This window comes from Leucopleurus acutus (assembly GCF_964270905.1).
Source record: "Leucopleurus acutus genome assembly, chromosome: 3".
NCBI classification, from domain to species: domain Eukaryota; kingdom Metazoa; phylum Chordata; class Mammalia; order Artiodactyla; family Delphinidae; genus Leucopleurus; species Leucopleurus acutus.
The window spans coordinates 54,102,273-54,122,451 of NC_139145.1; the positions used below are offsets into that span (position 1 = coordinate 54,102,273).

At 40.6% G+C, this 20,179-nt stretch overlaps 1 protein-coding gene across 1 annotated transcript in view; it reads right to left on the minus strand.

Annotated features, from left to right (window-relative positions):
• Positions 1-3,109: 3,109 nt before the first annotated feature.
• The window catches only part of LOC309959892 (ubiquitin carboxyl-terminal hydrolase 25-like), a gene marked incomplete at both ends in the record, with an annotated part of 29,094 nt that continues 12,024 nt past the window's right edge, over positions 3,110-20,179 (minus strand). The window contains 6 exon segments of the mRNA XM_082836450.1: positions 3,110-3,741; positions 3,744-3,800; positions 3,803-4,587; positions 4,589-4,728; positions 4,730-5,423; positions 5,425-6,263. Coding sequence (XP_082692576.1) covers positions 3,110-3,741; positions 3,744-3,800; positions 3,803-4,587; positions 4,589-4,728; positions 4,730-5,423; positions 5,425-6,263 — 3,147 coding nt within the window.

The following is a 20,179-nucleotide window of genomic DNA, read 5'->3' on the forward strand; positions in this document are numbered from 1 at the left end:
GAAAGTAGGCATAGAGGGAACTTTCCTCAACATAATAAAGGCCATATATGACAAGCCCACAGCAAACATCATCCTCAATGGTGAAAAACTGAAAGCATTTCCACTAAGATCAGGAACAAGACAAGGTTGCCCACTCTCACCACTCTTATTCAACATAGTTTTGGAAGTTTTAGCCACAGCAAAATGAGAAGAAAAGGAAATAAAAGGAATCCAAATCGGAAAAGAAGTGAATCTGTCACTGTTTGCAGATGACATGATCCTATACATAGAGAACCCTAAAGATGCTACCAGAAAACTACTAGAGCTAATCAATGAATTTGGTAAAGTGGCAGGATACAAAATTAATGCACAGAAATCTCTGGCATTCCTATATACTAATGATGAAAAATCTGAAAGTGAAATCAAGAAAACACTCCCATTTACCATTGCAACAAAAAGAATAAAATATCTAGGAATAAACCTACCTAAGGAGACAAAAGATCTGTATGCAGAAAATTATAAGACACTGATGAAAGAAATTAAAGATGATACAAATAGATGGAGAGATATACCATGTTCTTGGATTGGAAGAATCAACATTGTGAAAATGACTCTACTACCCAAAGCAATCTATAGATTCAATGCAATCCCTATCAAACTACCACTGGCATTTTTCACAGAACTAGAACAAAAAATTTCGCAATTTGTATGGAAACACAAAAGACCCCGAATAGCCAAAGCAATCTTGAGAACGAAAGAAGGAACTGGAGGAATCAGGCTCCCAGACTTCAGACTATACTACAAAGCTACAGTTATCAAGACGGTATGGTACTGGCACAAAAACAGAAAGATAGATCAATGGAACAGGATAGAAAGCCCAGAGATAAACCCACACACATATGGTCACCTTATCTTTGACAAAGGAGGCAGAAATGTACAGTGGAGAAAGGACAGCCTATTCAATAAGTGGTGCTGGGAAAACTGGACAGCTACATGTAAAAGTATGAAATTAGATCACTCCCTAACACCGTACACAAAAATAAGCTCAAAATGGATTAAAGACCTAAATGTAAGGCCAGAAACTATCAAACTCTTAGAGGAAAACATAGGCAGAACACTCTATGACATAAATCACAGCAAGGTCCTTTTTGACCCACCTCCTAGAGAAATGGAAATAAAAACAAGAGTAAACAAATGGGACCTAATGAAACTTAAAAGCTTTTGCGCAGCAAAGGAAACCATAAAGAAGACCAAAAGACAACCCTCAGAATGGGAGAAAATATTTGCAAATGAAGCAACTGACAAAGGATTGATCTCCAAAATTTATAAGCAGCTCATGCAGCTTAATAACAAAAAAACAAACAACCCAATCCAAAAATGGGCAGAAGACCTAAATAGACATTTCTCCAAAGAAGATATACAGAGTGCCAACAAACACATGAAAGAATGCTCAACATCACTAATCATGAGAGAAATGCAAATCAAAACTACAATGAGATATCATCTCACACCAGTCAGAATGGCCATCATCAAAAAATCTAGAAACAATAAATGCTGGAGAGGGTGTGGAGAAAAGGGAACCCTCTTACACTGTTGGTGGGAATGTAAATTGATACAGCCACTGTGGAGAACAGTATGGAGGTTCCTTAAAAAGCTACAAATAGAGCTACCATATGACCCAGCAATCCCACTACTGGGCATATACCCTGAGAAAACTGTAATTCAAAAAGAGTCATGTACCAAAATGTTCATTGCAGCTCTATTTACAATAGCCCAGAGATGGAAACAAGCTAAGTGTCCATCATCGGATGAATGGATAAAGAAGATGTGGCACATATATACAATGGAATATTACTCAGCCATAAAAAGAGACGAAATTGAGCTATTTGTAATGAGGTGGATAGACCTAGAGTCTGTCATACAGAGTGAAGTAAGTCAGAAAGAGAGAGACAAATACCGTATGCTAACACATATATATGGAATTAAAAAAAAAAAGTCATGAAAAACCTAGGGGTGAAACAGGAATAAAGACACAGACTTACTAGAGAATGGACTTGAGGCTATGGGGAGGGGGAAGGGTAAACGGTGACAAAGCGATAAAGAGGCATGGACATATATACACTACCAAACGTAAGGTAGATAGCTAGTGGGAAGCAGCCGCATAGCACAGAGAGATCAGCTCGGTGCTTTGTGACCGCCTGGAGGGGTGGGATAGGGAGGGTGGGAGGGAGGGAGACGCAAGCGGGAAGAGATATGGGAATATATGTATATATGTAACTGATTCATTTTGTTGTGAAGCTGAAACTAACATACCATTGTAAAGCAATTATACTCCAATAAAGATGTTAAAAAAATAAAAAAAAAATTAAAAAAAAAAAGATTTGGGGGTAATTTTATTTCAGTCTTATTTTCCCAGTTCATGTTTTCTTAGTTATTTTTACATTAAACATATAAGGTACAATAAAAATAATAAAAGGAAAAAAAAAATTCCTAACAACTGTAAGTAGTACCACCAATTGTCTGCTCTGAATAGATGATGTTTGCTTGGTTATTTGGCATTTTCCAATGGCTGGACACACTTGTTACTTGATGGCCAGTGGGTGCTACACACACCAGTAAAGGAACGGCAAATCTAGTTCCCAGTTTGTTCCCAGCTTCCTGTTTGCATGGCTAGTGTACATTTATCAGGGTTGAGAGATGAACGATTGCTTTATTTGACAGTATTTCCTGTGGTCTACCTTTATGAATTTTTCTAGTGAATGTAGAACTTAAGCCCAAGTGGTACCTTTTCTGCCTTTGGGCTGATGAAGTTTCACTAGGGGTGCTCTGGAATCTCAGGAGTGTCATGATGAATCTACATCACTGAGACAATTCCTTCCCCTATGGAAGTACACGGCTTAGAAGGATGTGTGTGGCTCAGTTCTGGCCAAGAGGCAGAATGGAAGTCTGCCGGGGATGAGATTGCTTTAGGGAAAGGTTCCTTAGCTCATTGAAGAACAGAGGACGTTAATGTTATTGAATTGTTTTCCCTTTTGGCTTCTTATTTGGTGAGATTATTATCTCACAGTTCTTAATGTCTTATTATGTGAGGCTGGTTGTTAGGGTTTTTTTTTCCCCCTCTTTTTCTTTCTTAATTAATGTTATAGAATGTGTCCCCATGCATTCTGCCAGGACCACATGAAGTAAGGGAGTGTTGATTCTCCCAGGGGGGGATGCTGAGGGCTAGCCCCATCTCCTGCAAAATAAATAAAATAATGAAAAAGGAAGGGAAGGAAGGACAGATAAAGGGAGAATGGATATAACTTTCTCTTTGAAAATTTTCTAGCCCAATTATGAGATATATGGTTGTTTCCCTGAATTTTCTATAATCCTGATGCCATTCCTCATACTCCTCCAAGTTTACTTCTTCAGGTTTTATCATGTCAATTTTGGCTTGAGCAACTTTCATTATGTTGTGACAGCTTTCATCAAAACTCAAATTTCTATCTCCAAATTGTTCTAGCAATGTTTTCTCAGTGATTTTCTTTGGAGCCTGATTCTGGATAAAGTAGACTACTACATGATGTAAACGATAGTCTGTTTCTGGTGGGGTGTCTTCTTGGGCCAATTTAACCAACCTTGAATATTCCAACTTAATGGCCGACTGTAAAACTGTTTCAGGACTTTTATCTTCATGCTCATGTGATGCCTTGGTAATTATTCGAATAGTTTCTTCTTTCAAGTGCTTTGAGAAATCACTTCTCGATGGCCGCTCTAGATATCTGGTTCTCCTGCTTGTGCTGTTGTCACAGAAGACTCTGACTCTCTCAATTTCTGAGATGTGAAAGTTTTTCCTGCAAAGCTTTCTGGGCAAGCTGTGCATCCCATTCTTCCAGTTCTTTCTCAAATCGCTGGTTGTCTTCCTCAACAAAATCTCTTAAGTCTGGTGGTAGTGTTTCTATTCCAACAAGGGCCTGCCCAGTTTCTTTATTAAACTCCTCTTGTATTAAGAATTGGGGCTTATCATTTATGTACATTAAACAGTATGCACTGGCATTTCTATAACCACCAAAAGAGTCCCTCACTAGCTCTTCCCATGATGATTTTGTTACAGCAATATCATTGTACTTCATCCACCTGTTTTCACGATGATCAAAAATGTATGCCCAGTAGCGCCCGGCATTAGCTTGGCCTTCATGAACTAAAACAGCACGTAAGCGATGAGGAACTCGTATCATAGATTTGTACATTAGTTCAATTGTGTGATGGATTCTAGATATGCTTTCCTGCAAATCTCTGGTGTCATTTTCTATTTCTGTCCTCCAGCGATGTAAACAGCTTTCTAGCACAGAGAGTTCCTCTTCTGTTATGTGCCTTGGTGCTGGATGCATGGGCAAATCTGGAGGTATCTGAGACTGAGTGAATGGTTTGTGTATTACTGATCTCGATGAAAGGGCAGCTATTGATGCAGGTGATGTGCTTGGCAGTTCTAAAGTAGGAGCTCCCGGCTGGTCTGTTGTGCTTGGTAATGTCTGTGATGGTACAGAACCACTAGATGGGGAACTAGCATCAATATCATCAACAGGAGAAGTGCAAACAGGTTTACTTGAGGCAAATTCCAACACATACATCCACCAAGGGGAATCGTTTGGGACCCGAACCATAACTTAAATACCTTTCAAGTCTCTGTTGTAATACTGTGAGGTAATCTTTTAGTCTCTTGATCTCTTCCCTCTTAATTCTTGTTATTTCTCTGTTTCTATGCATGTTATCTGTCCAGATATAAAACTTGAGGAAATTCCCATTTGTTGTGAATTTTTTCTGGTCTTCCCGATGCCTGATTAAATTCAAATCTTGACAATTCCAACATTAACACAGGTGGTAGTTCAGTAAACCAATGCTCTTGGCCAGACTTTCCTGAATTTTCTGAATGTAAAGACTCAGTTTCTCCTTCAATCATGGCAGCTTCTAGGCACTCATGTAGGTCTTTGAATACATTGACCTGAAGTGGGTACTGACCAAACATTTCAGTATTTTCAAATTTTTTACCTTCAAGCACTCCCACGGCTAGGAATCTTCCATAGAACAACTCTACCATGGGGTTCTTTGGCTTCCCTTCATCCGTCTCCTCTTCAGCTTTCATTTGGAAGGCATCTTCTAACCAATCTAATAATTTGTGTGTAAACTCACTCACGTCTTGCTGCTGGGAGGCATTTGATTTGAAAGCATCCTTAAGAATTTCAACTGCTCTTGATGGGTCAACATATTTCCTTCTAGTACCAACAAGCAGTGCAACTAGATACCGAAGCTCACGCATAAAAGGCAAATTCCGATGCTCCTTTTGGTTTCGGGGTAAATCTTGAACATTTGATGGAGGCTTGTAATTCAGAACTAGTCTTCTAAGTTCCAAAAGATTGAATAATGACTGAATAACATCACTAAACCAGCAAGTATTGCCAACATTTTAGTCCAACAGGAGCTTTGTCCTGCCTTTTTCTATCATGAGGGTTTCGAGAATCTCTCCAAACTTCAGTAGGTGTCCTCTTCAAACATGCTTTATTTTCTGCTATGCTGGCTTCAAGAACTCTGCTAATGGCTTGCTCCTCATCAGTTATTCCAGTCTCCCTGAATGCCCTGTTTGATTCTGCCAAACTCAAGGTAATTGCTCTCTTAAGATCATCTTTATCATCTCCAGTGAGATCAATCACATAAGTATCTGCTTGGCTTCCCACACTGATGTATCTATCATTGCCAGGTAGCGCTGTTTGGTGGTAAGTTGTCTCCTCCTGCTGAGGGGTCTTGGCATTCTTCACAGTAAGGAAAGCCACTGCTAGTTCCAAGTTTCCGTTACTATCCTTCAAGGCTTGCTGTAATATCTGGGCATCATTAATCCCAGTAATTTCTCTCAGCTGGTTCAAAAACGTCTGCTGGTGCTTCTGCGCCGCGCTCTGCTGCAGCACTGCTCCACGGTCATGGCCCCCGCAGCGCCGGCGGCGACACCGGCGGCGGCGTCGGGCTCCTCGAGCCTCCGCCGGCACTGACTGCCACGCTCCGCCGAGCTCCAGGGAGCGGCGCGGACGACCGGGGAGGACAGCGTCCCCGCCAGCCAGGCGCGAAGGCGATGGCGGCGAGGCGCAGACAGCGAGAGCCACGGCGGCGGCCCCACGACCCCGCGCGGCCCGCCTCAGCGCGGCTTGTCGGCCGCGGCCCGGGCCATGAGCGGGCGGCGGACGCTCGGCGCGGGAGGGCTCGAGCAAACCCGGACGCGTAACGCGCGCGCTCCTTCGCTGGCGGCTCGCGGGCCACTGCGGGGAAGGGAGAAGGGACAGAGGGAGCTGCCGGAATGGCGCTGTCCTCCTCCTCCCGCCGCGACTCCCTCCCCTCCCCTCCCCTCCCCGCAACCGAAATTGAGTTATTTGTAGTGAGGTGGATGGACCTAGAGTCTGTCATACAGAGTGAAGTAAGTCAGAAAGAGAAAAACAAATACCTTATGCTAACACATATATATGGAATCTAAGAAAAAAAAAAGTCATGAAGAACCTAGGGGTAAGACGGGAATAAAGACACAGACCTACTAGAGAATGGACTTGAGGATATAGGGAGGGGGAAGGGTAAGCTGTGACAAAGTGAGAGAGTGGCATGGACATATATACACTACCAAACGTAAAACAGATAGCTAGTGGGAAGCAGCGGCATAGCACAGGGAGATCAGCTCGGTGGTTTGTGACCACCTAGAGGGGTGGGATAGGGAGGGTGGGAGGGAGGGAGATGCAAGAGGGAAGAGATATGGGAACATATGTATAACTGATTCACTTTGTTATAAAGCAGAAACCATTGTAAAGCAATTATACTCCCATAAAGATGTTTAAAAAAAAATGGAGACTTCCTTAAAAATCAGTAATGTTCTTCATGGTGCTAAGAACTTTTTCAGCTTCTGTTGAACTAAGCAATTATGTTAAAATTTTTCCTAGATTTTATAATGTTGCCAAAGATTTTTATATGGTCAAATTCTGTCCCATCAACTAAGCCATGAAAATAATTTACTGGAATGTCATTTTTTTTAGACTATTTATTTTTGGCAGTGTCAGGTCTTAGTTGTGGCACACAGGGTCTTAGTTGAGGCACGTGGGATCCTTCGTTGTGGCATGTGGGCCCTTCGTTGTGGTGCGTGGGCTTCTTTCTAGTTGTGGCATGCGGGTTTTCTCTTCTCCAGTTGTGGTGTGCAGGCTCCAGGTCGCATGGGCTCTGTAGTTATGGTGCATGAGTTCCAGAGTGTGTGGGCTCTGTAGTTGTGGCGCGCGGGCTTAGCTGCCGCCGTGGCATGTGGGATCTCAGTTCCCTGACCAGGGATTGAACCCTCATCCCCTGCATTGTAAGGCAGATTCTTCACTGGACCACCAGGGAAGTCCCTGGAATGTCATTTTTAATTAAGTTGAAACTATACTTCTGGTCAAATGAGAGGTGGTGAGTGTGAAGGTTAAGTACACACCTGCTGTCACTGACGTTTTAAATGGCCTCTTCATTCCTCAGTTTCCTTATCTGTGAAATGAGGAAAATCATAGTAATTATAAAAATTAAAATAAATTACTACAAAAAGTACTCTCCTCTTCATTAGTGGCTCTTACTGTCTTCTGGCCTGACCATCCGCCATCCCCATCTTTCTCTGGTTCTCTCAGAGCCTGGCTCACGGTGGCTTCATTTTCCACAAGTGGCCACACAGAGATGATTCTAGGGAGTGCCGGACCAAGGTGGGCCAGATGGGCATGGAGGGCTTGCCCACGTGGGTATAAGGAATGCCACCAAAGGCATCCCCCACCCAACTTCTGCCGCATCAGAACACACTCTGGCAGGTGGAACAGATCCTGGCATATGGCAGCATAGTGAATTGGCTGCTCTTATATGTGGGTATCAGGATGGCCAGGGATTCCCAGGGCCTGGAGGAGTGCCTGGAGACAGTAGGGCTAGCCCTTGGGGATTACTTGGAGAATCTATGGTGGGGGGCAAGTACAGATATACTGGGCACATTGACTGTCTTGTGCATCAACCAGTCATAAAGAATAGCAGCTGTGGGAACCTAGAGGTGGTGGATGTGCCAGTTACTAACACTTTTACTGCTGGGGATAGTGGAAAAGGGTTTCCTTGGCGAGCTCAAGGCAGTGCCTATTTATGAAAACTAAATAATATTTAATATTTTATAATGGCTACTGTCCTGCTTATGAAAGCCAGCAGAATATCAGTCAAACAGGATATAGGAATGTAAGTTAATATTTTTAGAACACATGGTATTAGTAAAGTAAGACTCAGATACATCAGGTAAGTTGCCCGAGGTCACATAGCCAATGTGTGAAGGATTTGGATACAGGTCTGTTGGTTCTGGAATCATTACAGGTCAATGTCTAAAGCAGAGGGAACATTGAGGACCAGAAACATCTCTGAGTTTCAGTGCCTGTTTGGAAATATCATGTAAATGGCTATTAGAGTTGCAAGGTCACATCACTCCACTCCAGCCATTTTTGTCTCCTGTCAAGTGGGAATGAAATGACCATAAAGAGATGTGTGGCTATGTCTATCCATATCTATGTTTGCTCTAAAAGAAAAATGGTTTCCTGCCTGGGACGTACACTCAGCTACCTGAGCTTAATATTGCATTCCCAGGAAATGAGGGACCCCATCAGGACCAGGAAGCCAGGTGAAGGAGAGATTGCATGTCACAGAGCACCAGGGTCTCTTTCTGGAAGAATCTCCAGGACTCTGAAGAATGGACGGTGATGTGTTCTTTCCAGAAGAGAAACTTGTTATTGAGGGTGGGGTGAGTGGGGTGCCGGAGTGCTGGAGAGGGTGGGGCTGAGCTTAGTTTAAATGACAGTATCTGACGTTTCTTCTCCCTGAATTTGGAAATCTTAAAGCAAGATCACATGGCTCTGAAATCAGTTTCTCCTTAGAACAGCACAGTGTCACATGAACTGAAATGGGAGCCAGGAGTGGCACAAAGGCTTCTGGGTTTCCTTAGTGTCGTGGAGCCCAGAAGAGATGCATGTGATGGGGCAGTGGAAAGCTCTGGCCTCTGAGCCAGCCTGAAGTTGATCCCCAGATTTGCCATTTACTGCTGGGAAGTGGATGAATTGGCAGTTGTCCCAGCTTCAGTTGGCCCCTTTGTAAGTTGGTGTGTGTGTGTGTATCGAAGGGTAATAATAATACTAATATTCAACTTTCATATGTTAAATATTATTTTCTGGTCCCACTTTCCTGCAATCCTTAGCATTTCAGTGTGTGACCGTTGTGGTAGGGGTAAGGGTACTCTTCCCACAAAATTCATTTGGCTTTGCCCTGCTCCTCCTCTGGGAGATGACACTTCCTCCAGGGAGCTTTCCAAGTCTTCCAGTGGCAGTGAGGTGGCCTATTATTCCCTTTCCTTTCCTAGAATGCTATTCTTCATGCATTCTGCACAGCTGTAATGATACAATTTTTTTTGTTATTTGTGTTTATTTGGGTTTTCTCTTCTCCAGTAGACTGCACACTGCAAGATACTAAGGACATATCTATTTTATCCTCTTGTTTAAAGATGAAAACATGTTTATCATTTCACTTAAAAAGGGGTATGTCATACTGGAAGGCTACTGACACTTAAGAAGTAACTGTTCTGTTAAGCAGTAGCAATGCCTGGCATATAGTAGGTCCTCAGTAAAAAATTGTTGAATGAGTGAATACTTGAGATTTTGTGGATTGGAATTACAATCTAAACTTTCTCTAGACTTATAATAGAGATTTATGTAACGGAGCTTGCAAAGAAGCATGGATGCTATTTTTAGTTGATAATACCCAAGGTCTTGAATTTATATTTTTCATTGCCTTGCAAGCCATAACGTCTCTAAAATGATTTTTCATATTTGAGGGGCATCAGGATAATCACAGGTCTTATGTGAACTTCGAAGTAAGCAAGCTGAAAATTTTTAGTGATTTTATTTTGGAGTGTCAGATAACAGGCAGCTGAAATCGAAACAGCTTCAAATGTCACAAAATGTCTTCCTGTAATTCTCCTCAAGCACTCAATGCATTAAATCTCAAAGGCACAGTCTACGTATCCCAATTCACTGTAGATCTAAACTAAGCAGGCACAACCACACCCAAGGGATTTTCTTGTCTAAATGGACTGCAATTATTTCCCCTAAAGCTTCAAATTAATTTTTTAAGTAAGATAATGGTTAAGAGCAGGGGTTGGGAAACTTTTCCTGTAAAGGACCATTATGACCATAAGATTTTACCCTTTGTAAAGTAGGACAGGAAGCATGACTCCTTGGATACTACCTCTTCCTTAGCACCCAGCCTAGGACCTGGCAAATTCTAAGTACTCAGCAACTCTGTGGAATGATGAAGTGAATATTTGTATTTTTTTTAATTTTATTTTTAAATTTTTATTGAAATAGTTGATTTACAATATTGTGTTAGTTTCAGGTATACAGTAAAGTGATTCTGTTATACGTATATATGTAAATATGTATATTCACTTTTTACATTCTCTTCCATTATAGGTTATTACAAGGTATTGAGTATAGTTCCCTGTGCTATACAGTAGGTCCTTGTGTTTATCTATTTTATATATAGTAGTGTGTATCTGTTATAGTAGTGTGTATCCCAAATTCCTAATTTATCCCTCTCCCCTCCCCTTTGGTAACCATGTTTGTTTCTATATCTGTGGGTCTGTTTGTTTTGCCTATACATTCATTTGTATTATTTTTTAGATTCCACATATAAGCGGTATCATATGATATTTGTCTTTGTCTGGTTTACTTCACTTAGAATGAAAATCTCTAGGTCATTCTATGTTGCTGCAAATGGCATTATTTCATTTTTTATGGCTGAGTAATATTCCATTGTACATATGTACCACATCTTCTTTATCGATTCATCTGTTGATGGACCCTTATATTTATCAAAAGACTTTTCGTCAGTTCTGGCATACATTGCCTGCTCAGTGAGGCTCAGTATGAACACTTTTAGAACCTGTAGCCCAACCTCCTTCCATCCCCTCTTCCTCTGCCCTCTGCTGAATCCCTGCCATGCTGCTTCATTTCTTTCAGAGCCAATTATCATATTCTAGCATGCTGCATAATTTACTCATATGTTTTGTTTTTTGTTTCCCCCCACAAGAATTTAGACTATAGGAGGGCAAGGATTTTTGTGTATTTTGTTCACATTGTAGGTACTTAAAATATTTGTTAAGTGAATAAATGAATGACATATCTGAATATCATATAGGGATGGTTGATCCCAGGAAAAAAACATTAAAAACAAAATAAAGGAAAACAAAACCACCTTACTTTATATCATGAACTTCAAATTCTTTAACTACAATGAATTTGTACTTACTTTCAGGTAAAATCTGTAGCTGGATATTACATTATACTGTAATATATTTGCTTTTAAAAATGGGTTTATTAATAAAATATTTTAAGAGAAAAAGCATATGAAAGGTGATTGATTAAAAGTTAACTTTTAATATTACAAAAATGCTGCAACTTTATCCTAGAAAAGTAAAAAAAAAAAAAAAAAGTAAAGAAAAAATCTAAAAATTACCCTTAATCCCATTGAGGTAATCATTGCTAATATTTTGGAGCATATTCTTCTAAGTATTTTTCCTGTGGGTAATAGTTTCATCTGTTGTGTATAAAAACAGAAGCATACTGTAAATGTTAATAAGAGCCAATGTTTACATTGCACTTACTCTGAGGCACTGTTCTAAGTGCTTGATTTATATTTATTTACATTAATTTCACAACAACCTTACGATCTAAGGTTTCACAACAATCTTATGATCCTAATATTACCCACATTTTACAGATGAGGAAACTGAGGGACTAAGAGGTTAACTTGATTGAAGTCATACAGCTACTGAGTGGTAGAACTGGGACTTGAGCCAAGGCAGTCTGGCTCCAGCATCCATGGTGTTAATCACTATTTTTGCTGCTCCGTATATTGCTTGTGGCTTGCTTTTTTTTTTTTCTCCTCTCTTATCACTATATCAAGAACATTTTCCCAACTGTTATATGTTCTCCTCCAATATAATTTGTAAAGACTGTGCAGTATTTCAATACTTGGCTACTCTAATTCTTCTATTTTTAAAAAATTGTTAGAAATTCTCCCTCCTTCCTCCTCTCCTCCCTTGTTTCCTCCCTTGTTTCCTTCCCTCCTTCCCTCCTCCCTTCTCCCCTTCCTTCCTTCCCTCCTTCCTTTCTCTTCCCCCTTCTGTCCTCTTCCTTCCCCTCCTCTCCCTTTTCCTCCCCCCCCCATCCCCTTCCCTTCTTGGCTACTATGAATAATTCTGCAATAAAGCAACTTGAAGGTAAATCTTTGCATAACGATATGATACCTTCCTTAGGTTAAATTTCTCGAACTGATATATAAAGTTCAGCAAAATCATGAAATAAGGAAACTATGGGAACAATCTTGAAAAGCAGACAATTTTGTAGTTTTATACATTTGGAGTATTAGGCAGTTGCTTTATGAGTTTCTCTAAGTGAGGTTGACCTGTATTCCCTCTTATCAAATGGTTGCTTCAGCTGAAAATCCCCTTGGTAACCAACTATGTACAAGTAAAAATGTGTTCCTAAATGGAGACCTTATGACTGTGGCAAGAGTTATAAATGACAGTGGAAAATTGAGAATGAAAATTCAGGTAAAGACTGAGCAAGTAAAGTAAACCAAACCCATATACTTAACACTACAGGCAAATTGGAGTGTATTTGGAGCCAAAGTGGCGCCAAACAAAAGATGTTGCTTTATGAAGACACAGACCTAATTAATCTCTGTCAAATTGCTTTTTAAATACTTGTCTTCTAGATAATTCAAACTCACTGTTGCAGGAATTAATCTATTTCTCCTTTGCCATTAGTAATTGTCAACCTGACACGCATTTACTTTTTTTTTGGTAGTATAAAGTGTTTATGGTGCAAAATTAACATCATTAGACAAAATGTCATCCTTTGGGTGAAAATACTGAACATTTTTACCTCTTGAGTTGTCAGCTCAAACGCTTATGATTGATGCATGGTGCTGTTCTGGGAGAAGGTCTCTAGCTCGTCAAGTGTTCCCTTTGCTAATAATCAAAAATGCATGGCGTAGTTGCATCCAAGGCTTAGGGGTGTGTGTGTGTGTGTGTGTGTACATATAAGCTTGCAGAACTGGTTGGACAAAAATACATGTAAATGTCTTCTGCCCCTTCAACTGGAACTCTCAAAAATATTCAGGTTCCGTCAATTAAAAATTTATTTAGTAATCAATTCATTTAGCATTTATAGAGCATACTGTATGTCTGCACTGCTCTAAATTTTGCAATACAAAGATGAATGAAAACCTCAAGAAGTTCATTGTATCATAGAAACATTTGCCAGGTAAATATTCCCAGGAAGACATTTATCATAATCTCTGTCCAACATCAGCTGTGCATGGCCCTGCACTAGCTACTGTGCACAGTTTCCACTTCATAGTAGGCATGTACTACATGTCTGTTGACTGAAATTGTTGTTGGATGGTTATAAAGATGAGAGCTAGTACTTTGTTTCAAGGAACTTCCAGTCTTCTTGACGAGATGAGCTATAAACATGTAAAGAACTCACTTAACAATGCAAGATTTAAGTAATGGTTATATGCAAAAGAGGTTTGATAAGATTACTGTAAACTACCCACCCTCCCCTCCAAGAAAAAGTTGAGCTTCATTAGTATACACAGAAATATTATTCAGGGTCCTGAAAATGAGTAGGAACACTGTATTCTACATTCTACTATATGTGAAGTATGGTGTACACTTTTACTAATTAGTCTTTAAATAGGACATCGCTGAACTACATTTAGATGAGGAAGGTTAAGCAAGGTAGAGAATGGTCTCTGCAATTATTTTCTTAGGATACATTTATAAGAGTATGATTACTGGGTCAAAGCTTTAGACCATATTACAATATGATTTCCAAAATAGCTATAACCATTTTTTTTTTTTTTTTTTTTTTTTGCTGCGGTACGCGGGCCTCTCACTGCTGGGGCCTCTCTTGTTGCGGAGCACAGGCTCCGGACGTGCAGGCTCAGCGGCCATGGCTCACAGGCCCAGCCGCTCCTGCGGCATGTGGGATCTTCCCGGACCGGGGCCCGAGCCCGTGTCCCCTGCATCGGCAGGCGGACTCTCAACCACTGCGCCACCAGGGAAGCCCAGCTATATCCAGTTATATGGTCATATGCATAAGTGTACTTGTTTCATCAGAACTGTGTTAGAGTTGGTTATTGTCATCTTTAAAGATTTTTTTGGGGAGGGCAATTTTAATTGAGTTGAGATCATTCTCATTGAAGTTTGCGTTTCTTTGTTGGCTAGTGAAGTTAAATGATTTTCATTATGTTTAATAGAGGTATTTTCTATTGTGTGAAGTCATTTTCCTGCCAGTACTGTGATCCAAAAGGAGGGCAAGAAAAAGTTATTTTGCAAATAGAGAAAGAGTGGAGAAACAAATGCAAGACAAGGTGCTGCATCAGTATCTTTATGTACTATATTGTATTTTTTGTTGTTTTGTTTTTGTAGCAAATGAAAGAAAACCTCACTCCAAATGGCTTAAACAGAGAAAGAAAATTGAGTGGTTTACCTAATTGAAGAATCCTGACCGTGGATTTGCTTTTAGTTGCAGCTCAGGGCTACATGGTATTACGAGGACCCGTTTCTGTCTGTACTCTGCTTTTCGATGCAGTACTTCCAAATTCAAACAAGCTCTCCACTTGTGGTTGTTATGTAGCTGCAGCACATTCCAGAAGAAACTGTGAACCTGGGGGAGGAAGAAGGGCTTTCTCCTTCCTGTTAATGTAACCCAGCAATGCTTCACCTTGCCCATGACACTTGCTTCTAGTAGCAGCAGTTGGTTCCAGTTTGTTTTTCTAACACTCAGAACCTGCCTCATGGTGCCTTCTCAGACATCAGTACCTGCCAGCCAGCCTTTGTCTAAATTCCAGCTCTGTCAGGTTTTCTAACTTCTGAGAAATGAGCACCACCCAGGCAGTATCCTCTCCTCAGATTTGGGTGGAACTCTGCAGCACCCCTCCTCTAAGCTTTTATGTTTTAGTAATACCAACCTCTTCTCTTTGCTTCTCTAGCCTTTGAAGTGGTCACTACTTCCTGAAGTTACTATTATGTTTACAATACCTGTGTCTCCTTTTGGTATTTTCAGTCTTCCAACATCTGGCAAATAATTCTCCATATTAAATTATCTTTCAGAATAACTGGTGGGGGCTCTGTGTCTTATCTAGACCCTGACTGAAGCAGCCCCCACCTGTCTACCTATGTTGTCTCGCCATCATTTGAACTAAGCCCAAAGATCATCCTAATGGAAAGTTAATATTGGCTTCCCATTGCCCTAAGGATAAAGTCTAAACCCTCTTGCTGTCCCAGTGTTGCACCTAAACTCTAGGCACGTGGAATGTCCTTAAATTCTTCTGATGTGCTATGCCGTCACCTTCAGGCCATTGAATGTACAGTTCCTTCTGCTAAGGACTCTGGTAACTTCTACCCTTTTATCTGGGTAACTCACATATCCTTTAGCTGCCAACGGAGATGTCATTTCCACTGGGAAGCCTTTATTGATTTCTCCCCCTTTCCCATGGTATCCTATACGTTCCTTCAGATGGCATTCGTTTAATTGTTTGCCTTTTTTCCTCGCTGGACTGCAGGCTCCTTGAAAGCAGTACCTGGAACTCAATAGGTAGCTTAATAAATATTTGACAAGGATTTCCTTAGAAAATCTCAATGCTTTCTTTTTACTTTTCTGGAGCAAGGACAAAAATCCAGCTACCATTACTGCTGATGCAAGTCATGCCCTAAATGATTACCGAGGGTTTCATCTCCCATCCAAAGGACAAGGCTAATGTTGTGAAAATTGCCAAAGTGGGACTTAAGGGCAACAAACAAGATGCCTTAAAGACCTGAGATGACTCTGAGGCTGCCATATGTCACTGCAGTGTTGGAGGTAGACCGGGATCAGCCATTGGTTCACCAGGTTAAAAGCCTTCCTGTCACCCACAGCCGCTGAAGGCGTTGTGTCAGAGACAAGCAGCAGAAGAAAATGAAACCTTGTCAAGTTCTTACACAGATGATTTCAGGATGCTAATGAGCGGCATCAGATCAGAGGAGAAGATTGAATGTGCTTTGCTTTCCTGAGGCTGCACCATGCAATGAAAGAACAAAGACTTTGGAGTCAGAAGTTGGTTCAAGTCTTGGTTTTTGCCCCTAACTCCCGATAGAGTTAGGGACCTTGGTGAGGTTCTTAGATTCTTAATCTGTAAAATGGGGCTGATAGCATCTACTTCATTTTATTTGAAGAGAGCTAAATGAGGTAGTAGATTTGAAGTGTCTAGCCCAGAGCTGAGACAGTATTGGTAATTTGTGGAGAATGATTGGATTGGCAGGTCTGATCCCACTTATTCATTCATTTTTTCATCCATTCAAAAACCATCATTGTACACTGATGTGTATAAAATTGATGAATAATAAGAAAAAAAACATCATTGAACATCTCCTAAATGCTAGTGATCTACATGCAAATAAATTTTAAAAACGTTCTTTTCTTCGTGGAGTTTGTACTGGAAGAGGAAAATCTGAAACAGTAACAAGTCAATAAACAAAAGAATAACAATTTTGTCAGTTGATTTTATATTGTCCTTTATAGCATTTTTTTCTCCCACCTGATCCAGGATCCAGTCCAGGATCACACATTGCGTTCAGTTGTCATGTCTCTTTAGTTGCCTTTACTTTAGAATACTTCCTCAGCCTTCCACTGACTTCCATGACATTGAAATTTTTGCAGAGTCCAGGCCAGTTGTTTTATGGAATGACTCAATTTAGGTTTGTCTGATTGTTTTTACGACAATGTGCTTTTTAAGGCCATGCAGCCAGCAAATGACAGAGTTTAGACTGACCCTCTGTCATGTACACTTTCCTCTTAAAAGCTGCCAGGAAACTTGGAGGTCAGACCCCATAGTTCCACACCCAGAAGAACAGCCCTGTTAACACAGCCAGGTTGTTAAATAACAGCAGCACTGGAATGGTAATAGCCAGAGAGAACACCTCCTCCCAGGTAAACCTAGCTGTTTCCTTGGTTGTCATCTAGCATCTCCAGGGCTGAGTGACAATTAAAAAAATCTGTAGTTATTTTATTACTTTTCTTTTTGTCTTCATCTCTCAAGGTGACAATTTGTCCTGCTTTAATAGAGCAGCTGGGAAAAACATGAGGGAAATTAGACCAAATGTGGGTAAAATGCCATAAGACCGTATCAGTTCTCTTATGATGTATTTTTCAAAACTGTAGGACGTTGAACAAACCGCACTAAAATTAAAAAAAAAAAAACATTTTTTTTTAATTTGGAAAATTCTTTTTAAAAGCTGAAGAGTTGCTGCACATAATCTATAATTTACCCAAATGTTGGGTATATTATGATATTGGCATATTAGGAGTTACCTCACTAAATTTTCTCAAAGAAATGGGAGAGACAAAGGGGCAAGTAATTGGTGTTCCGAGCCCATGTTCTTCTTCCCATTCCTTGAACTGGAACTCAAGTACATTTTAAAATTGGTCCAGATGTTAAAAAAATTTTTTTCCAAACCAGCCCTAAATGAACTCTGCCTTTTCACAGCTTTCTCAATTCTAGATCAGCATTTCTTCTGCTCTTTCAAAAGTGGGATTAGGAGGATGGCACTAGGTGGGGCTGGGGGAAGACCCTTACCCCACTTAGCTCTTGATGGTACAGGACATGGTGGGGGGTGGGCCGTGAGGGGAAATATTTCACATCTTATGTGTCTTATTGGTGAGAAGTGATACAGATAGGTGGTTTGTTTATTCATATTGTAAACATTCATTCAAAATTGCGTATTGCATACAGCATTGTAAGCCAGGCACTGTGTTAGGTAGTGGATTTAGCAGGTGAATTGCTCAGATATGGTTCGTACCCTCAGGGAACTTATAATTTTATGTGTGTGGGGTATGGGTGAAGCACTTACGTAGGCTAAGCACAGGATGCTGCAGGGAGGCACATAATCAGACATGGAAGGGAGGTAGAGCCGGTGAGTTTAAATGAGTAGTTTGCTCTGTAACAGACACTTTTCTTTTCCATTATGGTTTATCACAGGATGTTGAAGTCCCATGTGCTATACGGTAGGACCTTGTTGTTTATCCATTCTGTATATATGTTTGCATCCGCTAACCCCAAACTCCCACTCCATCCCTTCCCCACTCTCCTTCTCCTTGGCAACCACAAGTCTGTTCTCTGTGTCTGTGAGTCTGTTTCTGTTTTGTAGATAAGTTCGTTTGTGTCATATTTTAGATTCCACATATAAGTGGAAATATAACCATCATGTAATCACATATAACCATCATATGGTATTTGTCTCTCTCTTTCTGACTTTACTTAGTATGATAATCTCTAGTTGCATCCGTGTTGCTGCAAATGGCATTATTTCATTCTTTTTTATGGCTGAGTAATATTCCATAGTATATGTGTACCACATCTTCTTTATCCATTCGTCTGTCAATGGACAGAGGTGGGCGCATGTATCTTCTTGAATTAGAGTTTTTTTTCTAGGTATATGCCCAGTAGTGGCATTGCTGGATCATATGGTAGCTCTATTTTTAGTTTTTTAAGGAACCTCCATACTGTTCTCTATAGTGGCTGTACCAATTTACATTCCCACCAGTAGTGTAGGATGGTTCCCTTTTCTCCACACCCTCTCCAGCATTTGTTATTTGTAGGCTTTTTTTAAAAATTTAATTATAGTTGATTTACAATATTGTGTTAATTTCTGCTGTACAGCAGTTTAATGATGGCCATTCTGACCAGTGTGAGGTGATACCTCATTGTAGTTTTGATTTGCATTTCTCTAATGATTAGTGATGTTGAGCATCTTTTCATGTGCCTGTTGGCCATCTGTATGTCTTTTTTGGAGAAATATCTGTTTAGGTCTTCTGCCCATTTTTTGATTAGGTTGGGTGTTTTTGTTTGTTTGTTTTTGTTACTGAGTTGTATGAACTGTCTGTATATTTTGGAAATTAAGCCCTTTTTGGTCGCATTGTTTGCAAATACTTTCTCCTAGTCCGTAGGTTGTCTTTTTGTCTTGTGTAACAAATAGTTTATCCTATGATAAAGAACAGAGCTATTGAGATTATGAGGATTAAATGAAGGCAAAAGTGAGAAACCCTATGCTACACATGATGAGCACAGAATAAAGGCTGACCGAGGAGAAGAAGGAGAGGGAGAAGGAGCTGATGTAGAAGAAGGTGATGGGTATATTATATTAGGTTTTTTTTTTTCTTCTTCTACAACTTTCTGTCTGACACAACACAGTAGGATAACAAAAGTGGTCATTTGGGTAACGAAGAAAAGAATCTTTTTTGGTAGGATGACATGAAGGAGGTATGCCAAGAAGAATGTATCTTGACCTTGTGAAAGTTCTGACTGGTCAACCCTGGGCTAGAACCAAAGCTGGAGATGGGCCTGCTGAGGTCTCCTCTGTCTGGGATGTCTTAGCTCTTTGCATGGAATTTTTCCTCTCTCCACTTAAATGTCTTCCTCCGAGTCTTTGTTTTCAAATCTCAGTCTCCTGTGCCCTCCCTGCTCCTCCACCTGTCACTGTTTCCTCCTGCCTCTTCTCACAAAGTAGTTTCCAAAGGCTCTGGGCATTTGTCCAGTTTCAGGAAGAGGTGGGGTATAGGAGCTCACGCTGGTTGAAGGTTGCTTTGCCTCCTGAAATCTCACCTTTCAGAAACATTGGATCACTCTGCCTAAAAACCTGACTTACCCTGAGTAGAGGTAGTGTTAAAACACAGTGAATGATAATAATCATAACAGTAACAGTAACCCATTTGCATCAGTTCACTATGCTGGTGTTGTACAGTCAGCATCTATTCTGATTGGCCAGTGATTAAGCAGCATCTTTTCTGATTGGTCAGCTCCCATGTTAAACTGGTTGTTATGGGCTGAATTGTATACCCTCCAAATCATTTTTTTGAAGCCCTAATCCCTAGTACCCCAGAATGTGATTGTATTTGGAGATAGGGCCTTTAAAGAGGTGATTAAGTTAAAGTGAGACACTGGAGTGGACTTTAATCCAATCCACCTGTTGTCCTTCTAGGAAGAGGAAATCTGGACACACAGAGACACATCAAGGATGTGCACACACAGAGGAGAGACCCTGTGAGGACACAGT